The sequence below is a fragment of the Heliangelus exortis genome, chromosome 24 (assembly GCF_036169615.1).
Source record: "Heliangelus exortis chromosome 24, bHelExo1.hap1, whole genome shotgun sequence".
Taxonomy (NCBI): Eukaryota; Metazoa; Chordata; class Aves; order Apodiformes; family Trochilidae; genus Heliangelus; species Heliangelus exortis.
In genome coordinates this window covers 1,407,928-1,435,112 of record NC_092445.1, presented here as the reverse complement: position 1 = coordinate 1,435,112, position 27,185 = coordinate 1,407,928, and the positions used below count along the sequence as shown (strand labels likewise).

General features: G+C 38.0%; 1 protein-coding gene across 1 annotated transcript in view; it reads right to left on the bottom strand.

The window, feature by feature from the left end:
- Positions 1 to 5,564: 5,564 nt before the first annotated feature.
- Positions 5,565 to 27,185, bottom strand: part of RLF (RLF zinc finger) — a 32,575-nt gene continuing 10,954 nt past the window's right edge. Inside the window, exons 3-8 of the mRNA XM_071768062.1 lie at positions 27,025 to 27,106; positions 20,207 to 20,339; positions 18,214 to 18,416; positions 12,507 to 12,643; positions 12,008 to 12,149; positions 5,565 to 10,713 (exon numbers count right to left, since the gene is read on the bottom strand). Of these exons, the coding sequence (XP_071624163.1) occupies positions 5,974 to 10,713; positions 12,008 to 12,149; positions 12,507 to 12,643; positions 18,214 to 18,416; positions 20,207 to 20,339; positions 27,025 to 27,106 (5,437 nt within the window). The 3' untranslated portion in view covers positions 5,565 to 5,973. The remainder of the gene's footprint in view (positions 10,714 to 12,007; positions 12,150 to 12,506; positions 12,644 to 18,213; positions 18,417 to 20,206; positions 20,340 to 27,024; positions 27,107 to 27,185) is intronic.

The following is a 27,185-nucleotide window of genomic DNA, read 5'->3' as shown; positions in this document are numbered from 1 at the left end:
AAGGACTTGGGAAACTGGGGTATTGAGAGATGCCATGATCATCCCAATGGGATACAAATCCCTCACCTAACTATAGCCCAAATAAACTTGTATTTTTAGAGTTGAAGCCCTATTTCCTGGCACTGTAATGGTAAAAATGCACCTAAGTGTAGATTACTGTTGCTGGGTCTGTTTTTTAAAGTTTCAAGGAGTTAAATAAATTCACAGAAGTGGCAGAGCTGGCACAAGGGAGGCTGGAAGCAGCAGAGACTCCTTTTGGTAGCAATGAGACATTTACTGCCTCACCTCTCTGTAAGAGCTCTGGCATCTCTGTGATCCTCAGCAATGGACTTATTTGCTGCAAGTTGTGTAATATCTAAAACAGCTTCATCCTGATCATTTTGTAAATTAACTTCTCCATCTCCTGTTGTTTCTGAAGTGTTTTTTGGTTTCAAAAAACAACAGACTTTTTCATATTCACCAAGCAGGTCATTATAACATTGCTCTCTTTGCAGTCCTTCACTTTCTGCTAATTTTAACTTTTCTTCCAGTTCACCAACTTGGTTGGTAAGCTGGAATATTTTACAGGACATATTGTCAATCTCTTTACAGTACTTTTTATCAGAGCATTCTGCTTGCTGACGAAGTTCATCAAAAGCTTTTTTTTGCTCTTCTAATTCTGCATTTTTATGTTCCAGCATGTCTTTAAGTTTTCTAATCTCTGTGCTTTTTCTATCACTTTCAATTTCCATTATTCTGAGTTTCTCACTATGTTCGTGATTTTTGATTTGCTGACTTTGAAGGGAATTCTCCAAGTCATGAATATGAGTCAGCATACTTTCCTTTTCAGACTGAAGTTTATTTAAAAGATTATTGTTTTCATTTTTCCATTGAGAAAAAGCAGTAGCTCCTTGTATCAGCAGAACAACACCAACCCCTTCTTCCCTCTCTGACTTCCTGTGCTCACCAACTTACAGAGTTTTGTAGTAAGGCCTGAAGAACACATCAGTGTTAAAAAACATTAACCCTTCCTTGTCATGCTTTTTGCCTGACCCAGCTCATTTGGAAGGTAAGCAGGTCCCACTTCTGAACAAGAATCAACCCAAAATATTTTGGGAAATACAAAGTTAGGGAGCCCTACAAGTAATTAGCTACAAGGAGTCAAAACACTTCATATTTGCTGTCTGTAATCTTAAGTGAAAAGGGCACTGGTGCTGCTGAAATTCAGAGCTTGCCACAGCAGCACTGCAGACTCACAGAGCACACAGCACCAGGAATGTTTTGGTATTCCCAGTTCTTTCACTACCAATGGAAACGTGGGAGGGCAGCTCACAGTCTTGAGGAATTTAGGCATTTACAACCAATAAACACTTTGTTTTCCTACCAAATCCACGTACATGAAAAGAATTTTTAAGAAATGGAATCAATGTACCATGATAATTAACTTACACCTATTTTTGCTCAGGTTTCTGCTGTTTAAAAATCCTTTTTTTAGGAAGTCAGTGTGATGATGTTCCTTTACTGCAGTGGAAAATATTTCTCCAGTATGTGAGAAAGCAAGAAGCTGGAAATGTTACATCTGCACTGCAAGACTTGCAAAACTGGTAAGACAAGATCTGTTGGCACTTGGAAATAAAAAGTGATGGCTTACTTGATGACACAAAAGTAGAAATACACAGTAAAAACTCCTAACTTCAGACCTTTACCCTTTTGGGGCCTCCTTCCCTGAAAAAAAATGTGCTAAGCAATTAGAAAGATCAGATAAACAAGGCCAAGAAGAAATCAGGATGTGGATTCAAGTGATTCCAACAGGAATCACCTTGCTGAGAGGGCAGCGTTTTGCAGATGATAAAAAAGAGGGGCTCAAAGACTGAAATCCACAGTTGGGATCTGAAATGGGCAAGACATTATTTCTGTAAATAAAAAGAAGCTCACGGATCTGTGTGACACTGGCATCTTTTAACAGAAATCTGAATACAGCTTCAGATCACAGTATTAAAAATCCCAGAAGTGCACTGGATGCCACATCACCAAAGGAAACTGCCTCCCATGATGCCTGCACATGTCTGCTGAGGAAAACCCTCTCATCACTTCATAAATAAAATTCTTGGATGGAAGAATATCTGAATATCTCCATACCTGCCAACACAAACAATGCCTGTCTCCTATCCTGTCCTTAATTATGTTGAAGTCTAGGGAAATATCAGTAATTTCAGGTAACAGCAGCAGCCTACTCGACAGGATCTATAAAATACTTCAAGAGATGTCATTTGTAAAAGCTTGCCCTGTATATAGTGGTATTTACAAGCACATGGTTAATTTTATTTGGTAACAGAATATCTTAAGGAATGAAGTTTCATGAGTGTTGCATGAGATTACAGAGCTACAACTGTCACAAAATTCGTGATTAGTTTGTAAATTTGTTTGCACAAGTGGCAGGACTGATTTTTTTTTTTAAAGGAAACCTGAACACTGAAATACACAGTTCATACACAGTAGGATTGTGTCTAATCATTTTGTAGGATGGTGGCAAGTTTGCAGCTGAGCTTACAGGAACAGTGTGTAAGAAATGCAAACTCACTCAAAGGCAAAGTTTTAAAATCATCCATAATTTGGAAACTTGACAGAAAAGAACTTGGAAGCACCCAAGGGAGAGGCAAGGCCCCAGCACTGTATATTTTGATAGTCACACTACAAGGACAGGAGGTACATCCAAAAAACCCACATTTTGGACTGCTGCATTTGACAGAATTGTCATTTCTATGTTTCTGTCAGAACAGGCTGGGAATTATACTGCAAAAAATGGATATTTGCAACAAGCCTTTAATTAATGTGTCAATTACCTGGCAGTCTTAGGCAAACTTGTGAAGTTTTTATTAGAAAAGGTTCACCCATACAAGACATGAACTCTTTTGTTCCTTGTTTCACAAATTGTGTGGTTCCACAAGCTTTTTATTTGTAAGAACCAACTCACACAATTCATGGGGTTGCTTACTGGGAATCTGTGGTTGTAGCAGAAAGTTATCAGTGCAGCTCCCCAGAGGCAAGAAGAGAAAAGGAAAAAAACCTGATGAAAGTTTAAAACGATCAAATTTAAGGATCAGTCAAGTGTAAAAAGAAAGAGAAGGAAAATGTGATCAGAGAGTTAAGGGGAAATCTCCAGTTTCAGGTTACAATCCGTGGAAAATGTAGCACAGCCAAGGAGATGGGTGTGGGGTGAGCAGCTCAGCTCTGCAATTGGCAGCTGGGACATTTCTAAAACCAGTAATATCTCTGTTTTCAGAGAAGTATTCATTATATCTCTATTTTCAGAAGTATTCATTAGATTAAGGTCTACTGAATGATGCATGAACGAAATAAAAAAGAATGTATGTAAACCTTTTACAGAAGTTCTCTTGTGTATTTATGGAAAAAGATCCCAATGAATTGTTACCCCAGTTAAACAAATTTTCACCTGTCAGCTAAGCAACTGTAACCCAAAGAAAATGGAAAGCAAAAAGTGTGTTTCCTTCAGGTTTGCAAAGATATTGTAACTATTCTAGAACTCCTACAGGAAATAAATACCTGTAAGACTGCATTATTTGCATAGTACCTCAAGTACACCATTTTCCAAAATCTGTATCTGTACCAGAAAGCAGCCCCCTGAAAATAAATCCAATTTTTAAATGTATTTCTGGTTTCTGGCTTGTGTAAACATGTAGATTACCTTCCAGATTTCTTATGAAAACTGTGTTGTCCCCAGGTCACTCAAAACAAGTTTTCATCAGTGAGTGCTCCTGGATGGAAGTGGCATCAACACCAGACGTGATGCAAACACCTCAGGAACACAGAATTTTGTTACCTTCAACATGTTCTCAGCACAAAAATCTGCTTCCTCAGCCTTTTAGCACTGCATTTACTTCCTTAGATTCCATCTATTTCTCTTTGTTATTCCCAATGCATAAAGTTCTTTACTGGTCTCTTATGACACAGAGAATTTATCATCACATTTAGTACATTCCATTTTCCTGCCTGTATGCAAAGCATTTTAAGTTGTACAAAGCAAACAATGACAAACTTTTTTTTTTTTTTTTTTTTTTAAAAGAATTTGGTATATTTTTAAGACCAGACAAAGCAAAAGCTTGTACACTGTCTCACCACTTATCTGGTCTGTGGCACATTTAGATATTTTCTGTCTCAGTTCATTCCTGCATTGTCATCTGATTTCTCTCATTTAAAATAAGTATTTTAAAAGCTTGAATTTTTTAATGCTGTCATTATTTGAAGCTTTGGTTATCTGGTGGAAAAAGAAGGTACTTGATCCAAAACTGAAGACAAAACCTAAGTGAATTTACTATTCATGCTAACCACTTTTTTTTTTTTTTAATGGAGAGAATGGATTGCTTTGAAGATACTAAAAAAACCCAACTCACTAGTAATATACTGATATATCTCTAGGCACATTATCTGAAGCAGTCATCACATGTTGATTATGTTTGCAGTTAATCTCTCTTCCTGTTTGGGATCTTGGAAATTCAGTGTGTTAGAACATGAAGCAAACCTGACATTAAAAGGTGTATTTTTTTTTAAAGAGAGAAAAATCATTTTGGAACACACTTTAACTACTTCAGGTGTGTGACATTTAATGTTTTGACCCTTAATTCCATTTTTAAAAGCTAGTGAGAAGATTCATACATCATATTTCTTCCACTACAAGAAGCTTATGGTTTAGAGAAAAGACAGGAAAATATATGCAATGAACACCTCCTTCTTGGTGTTAGGGCTTTTAATCTAACTTTTATTCTAAGGATGCCCAAATAACTTTTTTAACTCTAGTGTGAAGATGCCACTTCTGCCTCGTTTTGCTTGCAACACAGTGAAGTTCTCCAGAGAGTTTTCCAGACATTCTTCTTCATTTCTGCACCTGGCTCCTATTCATGCTCTGTTTTAAACCACATTTCACAAAGTTTTCTCCATTTCCTTTCCACTGCTGCTTTTCACATCACAGTGTAAAACAGAAAACACCACAACAAAACAGCTCTGAGAAGCTGGGATTGGTGCTTTGTGGAGATTGGGAAATGACACTCCCAGAGGAAACAGATTCTGGGCCTCGTGGTGTCTCCAGAAGTACAAGAAACAAGACATGGAAGAACAAGAAACAGGTCTGAAAATATAAGATTACTCTTCTGGTGAATCTTCCAGTTAGGTTTTATTCATTACCCAAAAAGCTAACCAGAACACCCAAAATGTGCACTGATTTCACATAACACAACTCACTTGGAAGTCTGACAATATTGTTCACTCATGTTGTACCACACACTCTCAGAAGCATCTTTTTCCTTTAAAGGGAAAGGTAACCAGGACTTTCTCATCTCTAAGTGGCAAGTGCTTTCTGCCTGTACAAACTAGAATTCTTTCAAGTCTGAAAAAAGCACACATAATATTAGAAAATAAAATTTTATACTTTTCTGCAACTCCACTGTTTCATCAGTCTGATACATTATCTACAGATGCATAAAACTTGCAACATGGTCCAATGTAGTCTGAATGGTCCCAAATCAAATTAAAAGCAAACCATATTAAAGATTTACTGTACAGTAAACAAATGGGTGAAAAACTGTAATTTATTGAAACTCATAACTCAAAAAATATAAGATGCTGTAGTGTACAATATGTTACACAAAGCACCCTAGGGTGCACATTCAAGTCAAGTAATAACTCCATTGCCCCCCAAACCCTGGTACCCTAGAACTTGTTCCATATACAATCATGCACATTTACTCTTCAAGAGGAAGCCCCCAGTATTCTGATGTGTTAAATAGCACCAAAATCAGCACAGTCCATTGAAAAAAAATGGGGAGCTAAATTAACTTGGCCAATACTTTTGACAGATATACATTCATGGAATTAAACAGTCCAAACTAACCTAAAGTGTGTACTGTAACAATTACTGTTCTAATTTGAAGTTCTCCCCATGGAGCAGTAGTGGAGGCCATCTGGTCTAAGCAAAACTATTTATGTACTTCCTACACAAAGCTCATCAGCCTTTTTTGTTGGAAATAAGTCTATGAGGGATGTGGAAAACTTGGATCTTTCAAGAACAACTACTGGCCTTAAGTAATGAAGCTGTTTTAAGGCAAGATCTCCACAGTCTGTTAATGCCTTGTCCAGGATTGCCCTCAAATTTTCTAAGGAGGGGGCAGATGATGATTCTGACAGCAAGGGCTGGACTTCTGTTAGCTGCCCATGATTATTTTGGGTTATGATTACACTTTTGTCATTTACAAAGCTGTTCACTGGTGTACCCCCTCGACCATCTCCCTCTTTTTGCAAGGTTTTATCTACTGGTAACTGCTCAGGAGACTCCCATTCTGCTACCTCATCAAATTCATCATCATCATCATCGTCATCTTTTCCCTCACTTTCCTGAATAAATTTTAAAAATGAAGATTCAAATCCCATTGGTTTATATGTTTTTAAATCGAATGGTTTGGACACTGGAGGCTTTTGAAATTTGTCTTTTGGAGCACAAAGTACATTTCTTTTTACATTCTGATTAACTGCACTATGCTGACATCCCTCTGAGTCTTTCTCTGTTGGCAGCTCCAGCTGTAGCTTGGGGAAATAAGAGCTATTCTCTCTTTCCCTGCTTTCAGAAAGATCTTCAGTTTTACCCACAGCTGTCTCCCTGATGTTATGCTCCTCAAAACAGGTGTTCTTTGAGCTGTGGTTATACTTTAAAGTACCCGAATAGATAAAGGCACTCGCATCAAAACTCACACTACTCGTGGGACAGGTTTTGGGGTCTTCATTACTTACAACTTTTGGGTCACAGTCAGTATTTGGATCGAGAGGTTTTTCATTTTCCTGCACAAACTCAGGATCAGCCGATTTATCCTCTTTAACTTCTACCCCTTTTTTATCCAAGTTTACAGCTGTCTCAGAGCAGGACTGTTTTTCAATCATTATGCCACATTTAACACAAACAACAAGTTTCTGAATCCGTTGCTCTATGTACAGGTTTGTCATCTGATGGGTGCGTTTGTAGTGCCTCACTATGCTGCTTTCCAGTTTGACAACAGACAAACACCCCTGAACCATGCAAGGATACTGGGTCTGGTTTGATTTCTCTTTGCACATTTGGAGGGCTTCCTCTTTTGTTTTGAAATTAATCAGATGCTTTTTTTTGCTTCTACTCGTTCTTTTAGATTTTTCTTTCGACTGGGTCGCATCCCGCTTGCTGGTGTCGAAACTGCCTTTTAAATAACTCTCTTCATTTTTATCTTTCTCTTGGTTCTCTTCCTCTTCTTTCCTGTTTCCAAAGAGACTGTCATAATATTCACTGTGTCGGAAATACACGTGTTGAGAGTAGTGACTGTAATTTGTGAAAGTTCGACCGCAGCCATTAAGGTCACAATGGATTTCAAAATCTTTGTTTAATTTTTCTTCATTGGCATGTTCTTCTATTAGGTGCTGCTTAAGCTTATTAAAGGTAAAAAAGACAGCATGGCAATGGGCTTGGTTACAAGCAAATCTTGCAGATTCAGCTTCAGAAAGCAGTTTTTGATCCTCTAACTGTTCGTTGTGAAAGTCACTACAGTGCTTAGCAAGAGCTTTAGAACATAAAAATCGCTTACCACAATCTTTGTATCTGCATGCAAATATTTTTTTACATTTGACAAGTTCCCTTTTTGTTCTTGCTTTGTCTTTTTCTAAGCAGAGCTGCTCCTTATTATACTGGTGAACAGTTCTATAATGGCGAATCAAACCCTTCTGGTTGGTAAATGCAGAGTTGCAGCTTTTATGTATACAATGAAATGGTTTGTGGTACTTATGCAATATATAACATAAGTTTCCTTTAGCAACTGTTCTTTTGCTTCCTCTTCCCTGCCTTGCTTCCAGTTCTTCCCTATGACTGTCCAGAGAAGCCATGTTACATGTTTTTCTTGTTAAATTATTGTCTGTCTCCTCATTGGACTCCAAATCTGTCTCAGAACTACAGTCCTCCTTTTTAGGATGACACAGCTGGTCAGAGTGCTCTGAATGCTCAATGAATTCAGTGTTGGTTGCACAGACAGGTGCTGTGACATTTTTATGCACGTCATCTGTACATAAACCTTCATGGTCAAATTTTTCATTAGAACATACCTTGTGAACCACCCCCTCACAGCCAATTTGATGTTTGTTTCTGTAGTGAATTCTAAGGTGTGTTTTTCTTGTAAATGATCTTTGGCAAATATGACATTTAAACGGTGAGTACCGATGCTGGAACATATTTAACTGAAGAACCATTTCCTTTGAGTAGTTATGCTTTTTAACATAATGCATCAAGAGAGCTTCTCTGGTCACAAACTCACATGTGCATCCTTGACATTCACAGAAAAATGGTTTAGCTGCCAGCTGAGTAAGATACTGGCTGGGTAAATTACCTTCTTGCCCTTGAAGCTGAAATTTTGAGGTAGTTTCATCCACTGACTCAGGGCACTTGGCATCCCTAGATGAACAGGACTGTAAAGAGCCCAAAAAAGGTTTGTGCCTTGAGGAATTCTGAACGTTAGAGTTTTTTAAGCTTAGATGTTTCAAGCCTAACATTAATTCCAATATGTTATCCTCAATATTTGATTCTTTAGAACTGTCATAAAAAGATGTTTCTGGGGAAGAAGGACAAGTTTCTTCCTTCAAGCTGTTGTGTCCTTTAGCATCTATAGCACAACACAAGCTTTCTGGAGAGTCAGCATTTGTATCTGAATTATGACCTAACTCTGTACTAATGTCTGCAGGGGATTTGCTGTCCTGAGCATCACTCAACAGATCAAGAAAATCTTTAGGTTTCATCTCCATACTTTTTTTACCTTTCAGGTTATATGGATGGGCCCTGCGAAGGTGTTTTTGCACACTTCTGGAATTTTTGTGTGTGGAACAGCAGCCTTCAAAACCACAGGAAAGGTTTTTTTCCTCAAAGCAAACTGCCATGGTGGAACACTGTTGTTTGTCATCTGCCACATGGAAGACTTCCTGGGACATAAGAAAACTTGGAACTGATTGATTATGAGCCATTGTTTCAATCAGCAGAGGAGATACCTGGCCTTGGCTTACTGCAGCATCTGTGCTGTGGTCCCCACAAGGAATACTGCAATTGCTTTCACTGTCCAGATCTTCACTGTCAGAGAGAGCTTCTTCCTTGATCTGTGGAATTTCCTGAGAGCCTGAGGGATCCAAGTTATCATTCAGACTGGAATTTTCAGATTGTTCAAGCAGCTGAGACTCTGGAAGATAACTGGATTTGTCTTTTGAAACCGACTCTTCAAGTTTTAGTGTCTGCTTCACTTCCCCATTTGACCCTTCAATATTATGCACTGCGAGGTGGTTCTGAAATTCACTTTTTGAATAATAAAACTTCTTGCAGCCAAAGAAGTTGCAGGTGTACGATGCATCTCTGAAGTGCTGTGCCTCGTGATGGTAAAGTTGCCCTAAGTCACTGAAAACAATATTACAGCCATTTAGCTCACACTTGTAACGAAGATCATCGTGTGTTTGTTTGTGATTAAGAAGCTCATTAACTGACCCAAACCTAGCATAACAATCCATTGACACACACATGTATGGCTGGGGCCCACAGTGCACACGCTCGTGCTCCCGCAGATGAAAAGATGTCATGAAGTGTCTGCGACAGAAAGCACACTTCTCTCTCCTGTTTTTCATGTCCAGGTAGTGCTTTGCATTCTCATCATTGTTCTGATGTTCAGCTTTAAGATGCACACTTAAGTATTTAAACTGTTTAAACACCCTAGAACAATCTGTCCCAGGACATGGGTAGATGTCTCTGTCCTGCAGCTGGCAATTCTCCAGCTGGCTAAAGGTGACGTATTCCTGGGAGTCACTTTCAAAGTTTTCAGGCAGCTGGGGCTGGTCTGGCTTTTCCTGAAATGCTGGGGGCAGGATGCTGGGAGCTGTCACCTTTGGTGGTGATTTTTCTTTTTTCAATATTATTTTCTTTTTAGGCCTGTGTGTTCTACTAGGTGGCATTTTCACATGTTCCATTACGTGCGGTACAAAAAATTCCTTCCTCTTGAATTTTTTTGTACACACTGGACATGTATAAACACCATCTTCCATGTGCATCTTAGAATGATGCAGTATCCTAGCCTCTATACACTCCTTTTTGCAGAGCACACAAAAAAACTTGTACTGAAGCCATCTCTGGTATCTTTCTGAAGAACCAATTGGTTTTTTTACTCTTGCTTTTTCTTTCGGGTGGTTGATTGCATCTTTTCCATCGTAATACTTATGTTCTTTTGTCTCATCATAGTCACTAAAGAAAGTTTCTAACATGTCAGTTTCATTGATTGACATATTACAACTTGCATCATCCTCAGAATCAGAAGCTGCTTTCCCCAGCAGTTTAAGGCAATGTCGTTTTAGAGTCTTCCAGTCCCAGAACTCAGGATCAAATGGCCAATATGCTTTTAAAGCTAAGAGCAACTCACAACGGAGTGAATTTGGAACTAGTGCATTTTCTTCATCAAATTTTTGATCTGGTTGCATATAAAGCTCTTCCAACACATTAAATCCACTCAGGGTTGGTTCAAGTAAAAATTCTGTGAGCTGACAAGCTCTTCTAACTTCAAGGTCTTCTGGTAAAAGGCATGCAATTGTTTTACATACTGATGTCTTCATTTCATCACTTCCGTTTGATCTGATCTGAAGTGCTCTAACACATAACAGAACAGACACAGCAAGTCCTGCTTCTTCTGCCTGTTCAAAAAACAAAAGCAAAACCCATAAAAATATCACACAAAATCAGCCACGAAAGAAATATTACTCTTCTTTTTGACTACATTCTCTCAATCAGGATGTATCCAGGATTTTGAGTGTTAAGTGCCCAAGTCACTAAAGATACCCTAAAAAAGTTTTAGTTTGTTTCATGTGAGGAACCTCTTCTACTTTTCAAGTGAGAGGAGTCACTTCACATTTAGCTCACTCTGTGGAGGAGTCCCATGAACTAGTTTAGGCATCAGATGTTGAAAAACATCTTTCTAAATCCTCTCTCTTCACTGACTGGCTCGATCTTAACTAAGCCAGATGTCTGTAAGAGAATGGGGTAAGTCTCCCATTTCCATTCCTCCCAAAGCATATTAAATTAGGACACACAGTACTGTGTAATAAAGTAATATAAATTCCCATCCTGCAAGAAAATAACCTTCACACAGAATAAGCAGTACAGTAACAAATTATTCCCAATTAGATCACTGGCATTTCATTTCCAAACATTTTCTGAGGAGTCTTAGCAACTCTGAGGTGCTGCTCAATAGTGTCAAGAAGACTCCTACAAACATTATTCACATGCTGATTTTAAAAGACAAATATATATATATTTGGACAATATGTCCAAATTCTACAGGGACAAATTTGAAAGTTACCTTGTTCCAAAAGCATGCTTTTCAGCATAAAAATCTGAATGCATGAAATAATAATTTACTCATTAGTAGTAAAGATAATCAAGTTATTTATGAATAGAGAGATGACACATCTAACACAACCACATCCACACCACCTCAGATGATAAAGACCCAAAAGAACTAAGCACAATTTCAAAGAATTAGCAAGCTCTTATTCTCACTGTGCTCTACCTATTGGAAGTTATGCAATTACCTCTTGAATTCACCAGCAGTGTTGACTTGCTAAACAGCAATGTCCTGGTTTGGGGATGGATAGAACCAATTTTCTATCTTATAATTTTGCTTTCATCTAAGTCTCTGTAAATCTCAGCTACTTATACTGTATTTTCAGAGTAACGAATATGTATTTTCAGAGTAACAAATATGTATTTTCAGAGTAACAAATAAACCATTCCATTTTGAAAGGACACTTCAATGTGCAAGCTGATGCAAAACTACAATGGCAGGAACTGTCCAGGTATTTTTGTTAGGAAATTATTAGTCAGTTAATCAGAAAATATGAATAATGAAATAAATTATATTTTGTATCATCAGAAAACAAATTCATGTGAAGAGTTCTGACTGTGACCAAAGACTCTGGACTTACTTACTTCAGATTGTATGACTCTTATCAAGAAAAATAAATGCTGCAGTGTCTTGGCAATGATGCCAAACTGACGACATCTCTCCAAAAAGGAATCTAAAGAAGGATCTATTCTTCTCTGCAGTTTGCTCCAAAAAAGTGTCAGTTCCCTGAAAAGAGTTAAAACAGAATATAACATTGCTGATACACAGTTTGTCCAGTCTACACAATTCAGAGTTCTGTCACAGTTTAAGTGTTTTTAAAAATAGCACACACTTCAATTAGGTCTCCATCTCCACAAGAAGGTGAAAGAAAACTTCTACCACACCTTGTACTACAGCTGCTCTATTACTGTAGCCACATGAGACTTATTTACTCTGTCATAAGTTATCTAGAAAGTACTCCAGACTGATGTACTTCTCAATTTAAAGACAGTTTTCCACTTATCCCCATACTCTAGTAGCTCAGTTCAATTCTCCTGTATTAAAGAGGAAGAGTTATAAAAAGCAGTAATATTTATTACTTACCAAGAGCAATAAACATTTGCTGTTTGAAGCTGGTGAGTAAGGTATGTTGTACACAGAATAAATGCAGTGTTTTCTTGGCCCTCAGATTCCAGATTACATATGATGTCCAGTACTTCTTTGCAATCCACCTTTGCAATCTTAAAGAAAAAAAAAATTAAAAAGAGAGGCACTTTATTCTCAGAAAGTTAGAAAAGAAGTGAATGTTTACTGCATGTGTTTCTGAGACCATTTTCTTTCATGAACAAAACACTTTGTCTCCTTTTAATACACAGAGTTTATACCACACCTTTCAGCTACAGAATGATGGAAGGTCACATGTTAGTTCTGATCCCTTCTAATTCTTTAATTTCTTTGAGGCCATCTTCCATTTTGTGCAGCTTCTAAAACATCCCATTCCTTCTCTGCACTTGCAGGCATCCCTGTTTTCCTTTTGAAAATTAAAACCCAGGTTCAAAATGGTCCAGAGATGTGAAAAAGCCAGTTTCTTAGCCATTTTGTCCAGAAGTGCTGAAACTGAACAGCCACACTACAAAGCATGATGTTAAAAACACAAGTACCTAAGGAGAAGTAAATCCCATCAAAGTTCTGGAAAGACCACCTAGAAGTAGCACCTATCCATCCATCAAAATACAGCATTAGATGGTTATAAGCCAAGTATTTTTGACCACTAACAGGAATTTTAGCATGCTGTGTTTTTACTATTAAGACAACACTATTTTCAATGTGTTTTTTCCACTGAAGCTATTCCACTTCACAGAAGACTGTACTCAAGCAATATCTCCTTTCATCAGCTGTTCCCACCATAAACAATTAAAATCCCTTCCTAATAATGAAAAGTAATGATACTGAGAGAACAAAGGGAAGTTAAAATATACCAGAGTAATTTTCAGACATCTCATTCAGCAGAAACAGTAGAAGTAGGTATATTACCCCAACTTTCCATCCAGGCCTGACACTGGAGGTGATTAAGCAATGTCAGCATCTTCCAGAGCCCATGGAATTTGGTGTTCAGCTTGAACTCACCTTTTGCAGCATTTTTAGAGCAATTCACAAAGTTCAAGTGCTTGTGGATGTGTCAGTTTTGCTTTTCATAAAGAGTAAAATGTAACAGTCCAGGTGTTGTCACCCATTCATGTCTGGCACTGATGGAAGTGACAATGCTTTGCTCATCAAGGGGACAGACATCACCACTCCCTGCAGGTCAGAGATAATTCCAAAATCTGCAAATCAAGTGCCTCCTCCATCAGCTGGAGGCAGATGAAGAGCAAACCCATACCAACAGCCATGTTAAAGAATTCTGAAGGTGTTCATAGCTGCACAGGAGGTAATGTGGCTGTTGTAGCTTGGAGATGAGAGAAACAAAAAACACAAAATGCTGCCTACTATCTCCCTCCAATATCTTCTGTCAGTAGGAAACTTCTTATGCTCTCATCTATTTTCTGCATTTATAGGCACACAGGCTTCTGCCTTGTGTCCAAGTCTAGTTGAATACATGTCTCACAGCCAGGGAGCTCCAGTCTTCTCTCAGTATTTGCCTCTCTCCACTCAGTTATTCCTATTCTTTACTGATTACAATTTCCATCAGAATATCTTAGAAACCAAATTAGGAAAACAAAGCTAAGCATCCAAACTTCTGTCTTAAATTTCCAGAATTATACAGAGCCCTCTCCTCAATAATGCAACAGAGATTCTTAAATAATGCAAAAGGCTGCCTGCAGTAGTTTGATACAAGCCTGATCTTCTAGGTCTTGTTTTTTTATAAAAAAGGAATTGTCAGTGCATGTAAAAATGGGATATGGTTCCTCCACAAATCTGAAGATGGCACAGCAGCCTCTGACTGACTTGGCCAGGCATCACTTAACAGAGACCATGCTTTGTTTTCCAGTTTCATAAGAAGACCAATCATTAAAATTATTAAATCATTAAAATCATTATTAAATGATTAATTATTAAATCATTAAATCATTTAAATCATTAAAATAATTAAAAACACTACCATTTTTTTAAAAACTACAAGCTTAAAAACCTACATACTATGGTTTTTCAGGTTACAGAAAAACTAGATTTTTAATATCCAGCAGTTACTCCTCACTCAGTTTTTATGCTTGGAGCAGTCACAGAGCACACTGGATTCACTCTCCTTGTCCTGCTTAGTTCAAACTTTGTCAAGAACCCTTCACCCTTCAGACCTAGGTTTTTCTTGTTTGATTGGTTGGGCTTTTTTTCCCCTTTTCTTTTTCAAAAAAATAATACTTAAAACAAAAATTTCAAATGCACAGCCTGAAATGATGCAGCAATCTCCAGTTAATCACTTCAGTGATAAACCAGACAGCTGTTAGTGGAAGTGTCTTTACTAAACCTGGAATCACCTGACCAGTGCTTCTGGTCAGAAAGTTCTAACCAACAATTTTGAAATAAAGCTCAGAGACTACAGAAATGTTGAGAGATGCTGCAATCCTCCCCACCTTCTGTTACCAAGAAAGATGTCAGTTTGCCAGTCTACTTCCAAAGTTATTACAGGGAACACACAACTATGTAACACTTCATCTTTGTCCTCTATGCCACTTTAGTTTGAAGAAGGCAGTTTTAACATTACAAAGATACTTCTGATGTCATCATAAAATTTTCCAACCACTAATCTAGGCCTTCTACCAGTTTTTTTTACTTGGATATCATGTTAATACTCTTTAAAAAAGGGACACCCAACCTGCTTATAACTTACCCTCTCCTTCCAGGAGCTAAACATACACTCTGAACTGACTAAAAGCAATTTAGTTACAGCTCAGAGACTGTAAATACCCCCTTGCTGAGCTGGGACAACAAACTCTTGAGCCTATAACTGCAGGCTACACTTTTGCATCACCTTATTTGTATTAAATAATGCTGCTACAAATGCAAGAATTTGGGAGCTGCTGCCTCAAAATTGACTCTAAGAACATGTTTTATACCAGAAGTATTTCAAATTACAGACAAAAGTGAACACTTGGCTTAACTTCACAACAGAAACCACACAGAACTAGGAATATTTTTGCAAGCAAACTCATTAAAAGCAACTCTCCTTACCCAGTGCCTTAGCAAGCTTCATTGTCTTTCCTTCTTTCTCTTTTACGCGTAAAACCCAAGAATAATTCCTTATTCCTTATTCCTTATCCTGCAGGCAGTGTCTGGAGAGATTCTATAAGAGATGACTATTTTTAAGCTTCCCAGTTGAATTTTTAGTGAATGGGCATTTGCTTCAATTCAGACTTTCTCAAGTGATTTACACTCGGATTTTCAAATCATCTTTCCTAAAACATCCAGACTGAAAAAACCCTGGTAAGATCCAGGAAAAAATCCTGGCTATGTGTAACTGAAACATAACAATTGCACTGACATTCTACAGAAATAAACAGCTATGTTGAAAACAATCAATCTGACTTGAGTTTTAACTGGTTGCTTAATTAAAAACCTTGGTTTATTTTACATGTGGCTGGCACTTGACTTGCAGAGAAAGCCACCTTAGATCACAGAATATTTGGAGCATCAATGCTTTTTACAATTTTAAAGAGTGTTATTAACTACTTGGTAACTAGTGTGTAGGAGAACCTCTTTAATTAGTGTTTCATTTGGTTCAATAAAATTGGAAAATGCAATCAGTGATTGAAATCAGTAAGCCAGACAGCAGTTCTTAGTTCTGCTACTTACTATGGTTCTCAGAGAGCAGTATGGGATTCTTGTGAACAAAAAAATTACACATATTACTGGTTCCATATGTGCCTTAGGGTCAAATCAAGGTACCAGAAGGTGTAAGAAATGCAATGACAGCTTTATATGTACTGTATATGTACAGACACAGAGTTAAACATATATACATGTTCACACAGGTACATATATGTATATATGTGATGACTTAGAGGTATAAATGGAAGTCATTCACCAGCTTTAACTTTTAGAAGCTCAGCAATTTGAGTTTCAAGCCTGACCTAGTCATTCCACTCACTTCCAGTGGCTGGGAAGGGATGACAACACATGCTCTATCTTTCAAAAGCAAATCTTTCCTTTCCAATCCACCCCAAGCTACTTCACTCATTCACCTTTTTTGTGACATTTACTTTCTTAGCTACATTTTGTTCCTCCACCCACCCCCATCCTACTCTGAACTTCACCTTTTACTTGCAATGGTTTCTTTTATTAGGAATTCCCTTTATTAGGAATTAGGAAACCCCTCACTGGGTTTTCAGCCTTTGCCACCTCTTGTTCTCCAACTGCTGCCATTCTTTCAGCTCTTCATCCTTCATGTTTTTCCATCTCCTTTCCCCAGTTGTAATTAGACCTCATTACTTTCTGCCTAAAGAAGACAACATCAAGACATAAAACAATTCTCATCTGCCAAAAATAGGTGTGGAAACTGAAGTGGTTTAGAAGTCTCAGATTACAACAATTCTGGAAAAAGTGCCAGCTATGCAATACTTGTGACCAAGAAAGGAACATGACATGCAAATCCTCATATTTTCAGATATTTACATCAACTTTCTGGTACTGTAATGCCACTGACTTTACACTTTTCACTGCTGGAGACCTATCCAGTTAACTCAATAAACCATACAGTTTTAAGATACTGTTTAAGTAACTTAAAGCCTTCTTTAACCTAATGCTTAGTGGCTTCATTTTCCCAGAAAAGATTTAATTAAATTATTATTATAATTTCATTCACCAATCTGTGTACCTCACTGGCACATAAAGACTTTTCTTAGGATCTAGGTAGACAGAGCTACACTTCACAACTCTCCAATGAAACTGAAGATGATTTAATGATTTCTGTGCCACCCATCACTAGCAGCCTATCCAATCAAAGGACACCCAGCAAGTTATATCCTTATCCAAGTTATCCAGCAAGTTATATCCATATATCCTCAATACCTCCAGTCTGTAGCTCATGTTTGCAAGTGCAATGTTAAATGAAACCTTTGCTCCTACAGTACCATAAACTGAGGCTAAAACTGAAGAGATGGTCTGAGGGTACACCTGTCCAAATGAAGTATTTTTAAAGAATGTTTTAAAATAGTTTACATGTGTAACAAGAACACTTGCAAACAAGTCTACCACTCACTCAAGAAGTGCAGAGTTGTGTGGTGAGGTTTTTTAATTTTTTATTTTAATGTGAGGCTTTCCCAAGCTTCACAGAGACTTATTCAAACTGCTCAAGTCTCAAATTTAAAAATACACCAAACCCATAAAACTCTAAAAAGAACAATTGTGTGTTAACAGAAAACATTACTATGACTTACTGTAAGACAAACACTAGCTGGTAAAAATGAGTTTAAGAATTCTGGAGCAACAACTCCAAAGGGGTTTTTTATTGGTTTGTTTTATGGATTTTGGTGTGGGTTTTTTTTTCTAATTTATCTTTCATAGGTCAGAATGTTCTGCTGTTAGTATTTGACCAGAAAAGAGTTTTTTGATTATATTTTGCTTACAAGGGGAAGTGCAGTTACAAGTTTAAAAGAAAACTTTCAAACACATCTAACCACCAAGCATTTATTCCATACTTACCTAAACCAGCAGTTAACACAAATCCAGTTTCCTACTGCAGTCTGCAATAAATTGTTTCTCTTTTGGAAATCTGCTACAACAGATTCCCTCTTCAGCTTCAGTTCTTAGTCATGCAGAAACAACTTCTAAAATGCTTCAAAATACACATTTAAAAAGGGGACTACAAATTACTAACCTCCTTAATGGAGTCTTCATTGGGCAGCATAGAACACACACATGTGATGTAGGCTTGGCGAAAAGATGAAACATTTGCAATTTCTGGAGAATCTGCACACAATTTTGACAGGAGAGTAGCTTGTGGGATGCAGTTTGACTTCATCAAATGCTTTATTCTCATCTGCAGAAAGGAAGGCCCTTCTCGTGTAATCAATTTAGTAGCTAGGAAAAGAAAAAAGCCTTTGAGAATAAACCAATTTACAGCTGACACTCAAGTGAAGCTGTCTCACTGCATTCACATTTTATTTTACTACAAACTTGCAAAGTACAAATCAGCTTTCTTAGGAAACTCTAAGTGTGATAAAAAGTGACAACAATAAATGGAATATTTTTCCCCAAACAAATTCACACCAACTGTGTAGGGAGACAGTGATGCACTGCAGAAAACAGACAACCCTCCCCTAAGAAAAGAGAAAATCTATTAACACAACAAGGAAATATGCCAGGGCAGTGGCTAAAGGACACTTATCAGACAAAATATCAGTAGTTTAGCTGACATTCAAGATCTTCAACTTTAAATTGCAGCTTCCAATTCAAAACAACAAAAATATTCCAAACAAAGCCTTACAAGCTTTTCAACTGGAGATTTTCCCACCCAAGATGGTAAAAACCCACACAATGCCAAAATACACAAAATGAAGCAGAAATTAGAAGGTTTTAGATTTGTGGTAATTGGAAGAATTGTATTTAAGACATGCTATGCTTATGATCTATATCAAACACTTAACCTAATGAAAAACCTTACAGATTTAGTTTGAGTCTCTCTCCAGGTATTTATCATAATACAGAATATCTCAACTTGGAAGGGACCTGTGGAATGCATCATGTTGAATGCCCTGCTCCTCTCAGAATTAACTGAAATAAAACAATATGACTAAGAGCAACACTCAGATGCTCCTTGAATTCTGACCTGCTGGATGCCAAGACCATTTCACTGAGGGTCTGTTCCAGGGACTAACAATTCCCTCAGAGATGGGATTAAATGCTGACTGAGTTCAAACATTTCTGCCATAATATTAAACACCTGAAGTAAAGGCTGGCAAAGATTCCAGTCCACCCTTGGCTGCCTTTTTTGAGTGCTTTCTAGCACAGGGAAGCAACATATCCTCCCAATAAAGTGTTTCTCATTTACCTATTAAATAGTCCTTACTTAATACAACTACTACACAAAGCCAGAAAGAAGGATTCTGCTATGGAAGAAAGCTTGACTTAAAATCCCTTTTTGTGCTCCTTTAATTTTTCAGACAATATTTTAAGTGTTTTCTCTATTATTTTTAACTTTAGATTATCACTGAGGTAAACTGCAGTCTTCCATACTGTTATTGGAACAGTTACAAGAAAAACATGTAAGTACTTAACAGCACCACTATTAGATATGAAACAAAATTCAGTGAGTAAAGAGAGTTTAAGAGAATTAAAACCTTACATAAAGTGACACTAAAACCACCTTTCTGTCACTTCTTACTCCCATAGTCTAAACACAATGAGATTACCAGCCCAGAGCTGATAACTCCTTTCCAAAAGGAAATTTCCTTTCCAAAAGTAAACCTCCAAACTCAGTGTCCCTCCACATGGTTCTTTTATGCCTGGACAGGTGTGGACACACACAATTCATCCCTGTCAAGCATTCAGGAAAACATTTAAAACCATCTCAGAAGGCAAAATTTCTCCATTTTTTATGATGGAAAAAGAAGTAATTACATTTAAAAATGGAGTTTCAAAATATTCAAACTTATGGATAGGATAGGAGATAGCACAAGGAGAGATGCATTAGCAAGGACATTTTCAGATTGATATCAAGACAATTTAATCACAAATATCATTTAGCATCATACCAACACCAGTGCACAATGCAATTTAAAATACAGCTCTCTCCTGACTTCAAATCACCCCACTAAAAGTGCACCAAATAATTTCTTGATACCCATCTATCTCTAAAATCCCATTCTTACCTTCCTCAGTTTCTACTGGTTGTTGGGATAGAATTTTAAGAAGAACTGGATTTTTCCATACTCCTTCCCTTGTGATATCCACCAATATTTGGAGGTTGTTATTCCCAAATTCTAGTAAAGCATCATGTGAATCCTACAAAAAAAATTTAAAAGAAGTCATTAAAGGTCTTTGCTAAAAATTGAACCAACAAAACTTTGTTATCTGTCCCAATACTTTACCATAATCTGGTAATTTCACACCACAATAACTCAATAATATTTTGACACGTTTGCACTGGGATTCCAACAGTAAAATGTCCTTTCACTTCTCTGCAGCAAAAGTTCCCAGTTTCAAAGTACTGAAAGTTAATTGAAATTACTTAACTCAAAAAGCTTAATTTGCAGTTGTAGTCTTGTGCAATTTTTATGTTTCTCCATGTACATGTGCATATAAATATTACAGAATTCATTGTATGAAAGACAGAGGATGATTTTGTATCAAAGCATTTAATGCCATTTAAGAAGCCAAAATGAATGGTTTACAAAATTAATAGCAAAATGTTGAATGTAAAATGTTAGATTGAGTGTTAAAACTAGTAAGATGAGCCCATCAATTCACTTCTAAAAATTATTTAAAGCTGTCACCCACTACTCTGAGAAAAGTGAGGGTGAGAATGGAGAAACATCTTTAAGCTACATATGAAGCAGTGCAACAGGAGAGGCTCAGAAAGGTCTCTCATCTCCAAAAACCATGAGATTGGGGTCAAATGAAGATTTCCTGGTAGTCAGAGGAGCAAGAAGTCTTATGGAACTTAAGAGAAAGCAGAGCACAATATCCACAGCAGAGACTGCTGCACAACACCCACAATCCAGACCAAACTGGATCATGAATTATTTCCTATAGGAGGAAAACATCCTTTTCCTGGATACAAATATATCATTTACTTAGAAACTAATCAATGCCCACTGCATTTGCTCTAAGATCCAGGGATTTCCAGTCCTGACAGTTCTGATACTGGGATACCCCTGAGATCCTCCACACTGAACACCCACCAAACCTCTATCCACAGCACAATACTCAGAGTGTTCACTATCAATTTAATTCTGGAAATCTGAGGAGTGAAGGGAAGGAAGAAAAAGAGCTGCTACACATACAGGATTCTAGAGTCTAGCACAGAAACAGACTCCACTTCAATGTCCCTAGAAGGAACATGGACCAAAGGTGACTTGCACTGAAAAAATACAACCATGCAGAATTTCCTAACACTGACAAACCAAAGCCATCTTGTGGAGATAGGTTTAGTAAAAAACTCTGCTTATATCAGTCATAATACATCCTAAGTTTAGGAATCAGTTTGGTACATGACAATATCCATCAGTTCTGGTGAGATGTGTTTTAAGTTGGCATTATAACACTATTATTAACCTCAGCCTTGCCTTTAATAGTCTGTTGTATCCTCAATATATACCAGAAGCAATTTGATGTCCTGATTTATCAGAATTCTATGGGGCTATGCTTTAGACATCTTTTTCAGGTTCCTCAGTTACCTTCTATAACCAAGTAAATCTGCAATTAAAATATCCAAGATTTGCCCATTAACCATTCAGAGTAAAAGTCATCCTTGAATTTAATAATTAGATACTCAATAAATCAGATGCTCATGTTCAGTATAAGATGCTAATTTCAGACCAACTTCCATGTTGTGGTATAATTCTTTCCTTTCTAATATTGCAGCAAACTGCACTCCATAATTCTCTGCACAGGAGAATTTGGATATAACTCTCAGGCAGAGCAACCATCCACTAAGGAGTGAAGGTTTATTCCCAGCAAAGTATTAATGAGGGGAAAACTACATTCTTGCAGTGAATGCTTCATTTCCATTGCTCCATACTTATTGTAAGTAGCAGTCTCAGAAGTTTCTTAAAGGACTCAATTAACCCTGAAGCCATCCAATCAGACATGCTACTTAGTAAATCCCAAGTTAGAGTAGCTAACACAGCATTTTGTCCCTTCTCACTCACCAGTTATGTGTAACTACTCCAAGCAGACCATAGAATACTTGTGTAAAGCATCCTATATGGAATAAACTCAAGCATTACCTCACCATTTAAGCCTGTGTCCAGTGGCAAGTTTATATAGATCCATTCATGCCCTGGATAGCCTGCAAGTCTCTAGAACATGAAACTAAACCTATGGGCACACTTCCTCAAGTCAGTGCATCCTGATGGCTTTGGGCCACTTTTTCACTGAACTGAGAACACAAGCAAGTCCAGAAGAAAATTATTCTCAGCAAGCACCAAGTGAAGATTCCAACAATCAAAAGGAGACCACAGAAAGATGTGTACACCCTTCAAAGTTCATGGTAGCAACCACCTTCCTGCTCGTTTGTCCAGCATGCAATGAATTGAGAAATTTTAGATGAGCAAGAATGCTCACCCCCATGGGTGGTGTTCTGCAACACAGAATTAAGCATCTGTTGGAGCTGTTATCAGAAAAAACACAGGGAAGTAAAGGAAGAATAAAGCATATTTTGTATGTTCCTGTGTGAGCTGACAAGATGGCACAAAATGTACTCAGTTCCAGAAATCACTACTACTGGACTCCACAGCTAGGCTGATCTCTTCCTATACAAGTTATGACATTCAAGATGTCATAACAAGTAACAAGATGTCTTATCTTTAAATAAACAGGATTTCCAGCTACAGCCAGTCTTTAATGTAACAGACAAGAGGGGAAGGAGGAAGGAAACAAAGCAAGTTACCAGTTGTCATTGCCTAAATCCTTTCTAAGCATTCACCACCTTCAGCTGCTAATCAGACTCCACAAGGTTTGGAGCTTGACAAGGGCTTGGATCAAGGTTATTGCAGAGAAGCTGCCAAGGCTTCTCCTCAGACTATCACCACTTGCTGCTCACACACCTGAACACCAATAACACTGCACATCCAGAGTAAATACATGATTCTGGGGGCCAGCTTGAAGTTCACAAGCAGCCACATGTTTATCTTCAATTAGCTGAGGAGAATATAAGACTGAAAGCAAAAGGAAGGCCAAGGAAAGTGTAAGAACAGCTAAACAGGACAGGTATCAAGTAATGGAGGACACTGAGGTGGCTAAGGTACTCAGTAACTTGGTTTCAAGTTTTACTGTTAAGATCTGCACTCTGGTTGGCCTTCCTGGGCCCTGTAATTAGTGCCAAGGTTGGAGGAAGTGGCCGTGAAGCAGAGCAACAGCTGAGATGTTAAGACAATCATGTTAGCATCCATGGTACAAAAAAAAAGCTAAGAGTGTCAACTGAGATCACAGATTTCACTGCAAGACCAATACCAGATCTGAAATGTCCCAGCCAGTAGGGAAAGGTGTCTGGAAATGCTAGGGTTTTAGCTTTAATAGGCTGTAAATAGAATTAATTACCTAGGTAGAATATTGTGTGGTTTAGTATGCTGTTTCTTTAGCTGTGCTTACTCAACATGAGCACCTAAGATTTACTGCAACCTTAGATGGCAAAAGTGTTCCAATTTCTTAGCACTTTTCCTAGCAGCTGGTGCAGTGCTGTGTTTAGTCTTGGGTAGGAGAACACTGATAACCCATTGATGTTGTAAGAAATGTCTTTGTCAGTCTAGAAGGTTTTAGTGTCCCATTCTTTGCCCCTGCATAAGAAGTGCAATCCAGAAGGAGGCTGCAGCTCCCAGCAGAAGCTGGGAGCTTTGGTTTGTGTCTGTCCTGTACAACTCATTTGCCAAGAAAATGCCACGAGAAGTCCTCTACAATCTTAGAAAGAGAGGGTGAAGAGAGAAATTTTAGCTGTCTTTATCTTTGCTGTTCTTCCCACTAGGCAATTGAAGCTGGGCTTTTCTTGCTGTCTAATGAGTCCACAGAGAAGTTACATAAAGGGAAATCTGTAAAGTGTGCATGTGGGAAGTATATAAATAATTAAATATGTTCATTTTTGAAAGTAGTACCCAAAATTTGTGCAGTCTCCATACAGACACTTAAATTTTGGGGAAATGACCCTAAGCAACCTAATTTAACCCTTACTCTGAGTGATCAGGTAACCTGAGCTACCCTCCAGCTACCTCATGACTCTTCCACAATAAACACCTTCAGAGGGCTACAAATTCAATGTATTTACTAAACATACTGAAAGAACACTTTCTCCAATAGTAAGAATCAAGCATAACATCAGAAATGAGTAAAAAAGCACACATCTCTCCACATGCAGAACCACAGTGCAGAATTCCATCTTTTAAGGAGCATCAAAAGGCCACAGAGCTGAATGCAATAACTGAGCAGTTTTGGTGACTTTAACCATTTCATCTTGCTTAGTGGTATCCATGATTTTCTGTAAATACTTCCCTATTTTTTATTTTATTTTTAGACAACTACTGTAACTGTGTTTCAACTCTTAGCTCCTCCCATACTTCTTAAGATCAATTATAAAGACTAAACTACTTCTAAAACAATTATAAAGAAAATAAAACCAGCAAGTGAGCTATTGGTGAGTTGTTGGTATCAGAAGAGTTGGTGCTTTGCAGATGCAAGGACAGCCAAGTATGATGCTTACAATTTCTGACTTCTGGCCTTGAGCCTGAAACATTACTCACAAGGTCAACTGAAAATATATTTAAAAGTGGCATAACTGCATCCTGAAGATTCAAGGGACTTTCTAAGTTGTTAAACAGAGCTCAAACTGGTCTTATCTAACAGCACTGAGATAAATGCATAAGCTACAACACAAAGTTCTAAGCATTTGAAACATTTAAGCAATCCTGATGCTCACACAGCCATTACTCCTCTTCAAGTCTGTCCTTGCTGTGCAGATTGGATCAGGAAACCAAGTTCAGCAGAAAGAGCCTCAGGGGATGAGTGGGTTTTGTTTTTAAAAATTAAAGGATGATCAATTCCCCACTTTACACACAGCAGAATCAGGCAGATGAATGACAGACAATACATAAGCCAGTGCTACTGCCAAAAATGCAGTCTCAGCACAGCTTTTAAAATGTAAGTGGAAAACAACTCACTGATCTAAATTTATATCTATTAAGTATTTATCCACAGTTCACAGTTTCTGTAGGAATCCACCATTTATCATTTTATTTTATCTGCTGGTGATCAAGAAAACAATTAAGGGTGCAGGTAAAAGGGATACTGTATCTTACCCACAAAATAAATACAAGCCCATTTTGAAAACCTCTGCTTTGAACCTTTTTTAACTCTGTGGCACCATGCCTTAAGTCTTTTCAATGCAACAGTTTCCCAGAGGACCAATTGTGAATTCCCCTCCCAGTTCCTAACATTACAGCCTTAACCTGTAGCAGCCCCAAGTGCACATCAGATCACTAGGTCAAAGACTAAGTAGGAAAGCATCATCAGTATTTAACAGCCTATAACTTCAAATTTCACCAGGAAGATGGTTGGATGGGGCTCAGACAGTCTGGTTGAAGATGCCCCTGCTCACTGCAGGGGGATGGACTAGATCTGCTTTAAAGGTTCCTTCCAACACAAAGCATCCTATGATTGTATGACAACTTCACACCATCACATGTAGCATGAACCTACATTTGGAGTTAGATTCATCATAAGTCACACTCATCCCTTTTGTTAGGAGAGGAATAAGTACTTTGACATCTGTCAAATACATAATTTTGCAGTGCTTTGCTGCTGGAATTGTCTGGAGAGAGGCACTAACATGGTCACAGGCTTTAAACCTACAAGTCCTCACATGAGAGCCTCTGAGTGATTCCTTTCTAAAGGTCTATATTGCCCTTTGTATAACTGCATTCTTCTTCTCTGTTATTCTCTCCTCTGATGAGTCCCTTCCTATTGTGTTCCAGGGCAAGATACCAACAGTCTCATTCTCATACTTTTGCATAAGTGCTACTTCAAAAATCTCATTAGAAGCAGCTGTTCATAAAGTCCACAAATATCTTCAGAAAGGTTTCAGAGTATCACCATGTTTAATAAGCTTTGCCCAAACCTTTCCCTGACTGTGAGTAAAACAAAAGCAGAAGCTCCTTCAGACCCCCTGTGCCTGTGTCTTCAGAGCTACTGCAGCAGCAGCAGTTGCCAAGGAAAGTCCCCAGTCATGGGGGCAAAAGTTCCTGTGATAAGGTGTGAGCACAGAAAGATGCAAGGTCTGAGATCACTTCTTCCCCACAACTTCCTGCCAAAGTCTTCATTTCAGTGACTTGTAAAAGGTATTGGCTCCCAATTTCATCAGTCACAGGCAACAGCAGCAACAGACCAGTCCCTCACCTGGAAGTATCTATCAGTACAGACACAGAAAGACTACTGCTCCTTTTTTCCAGCTCCATAAAGCACAGTTCCTCTCAGACACCTCAGTACTACCTCCAGATACAAACCCTGAATACATCTTTTCCTCCTGCATAGTCTACAGTAGCCATTTGCATTTGAGTGTAGCATTTATGAGCTTGTTTAAGCACCACCTCAGAAGAAGCATGACCTGTCCTACCTAAAGACCTGCCCTATTTTCATTCCTCAGGTATAGACACTTGTCACTCAGATCTCCACAAAAGCTTTTTAAGTCATCTTAAAACTAACACTTCAGAACTGTTAAACCACTTCATCTAAGCCAGCATTTTTCCTCACACAAACCAGAAGACAGATGAACATTTGCTACAGTTCTCTTGCTGCAGTTGTCATTATTTGTGCAGCTGTTGTACTCTGCTGCTGCTCAAAAACTCTTGCTGCCTTGGTAATGGCAATGCAGGACAGGTAGAATTCAGGGGAAAGATGGAAAAAATGGAGCCAAATGGCACACACCTTTTTTATTTTTTTTTTAAATAAGGCAAATTGGAAACAGGAAAATCAGGACACTTACCTGGATGGACTGATGGAATCCTAACCACACCTCATGCGGCAATTCACTTTCAGGAATTGAAAGCAGTAGCTCAAAACAACTCCTGGAAAAGTAAGAGGCAAGTAAGCAAGCTACTTGAACCCTGGTACCTGGTTTTATGTTCACTAACATTTGTAGTAGAT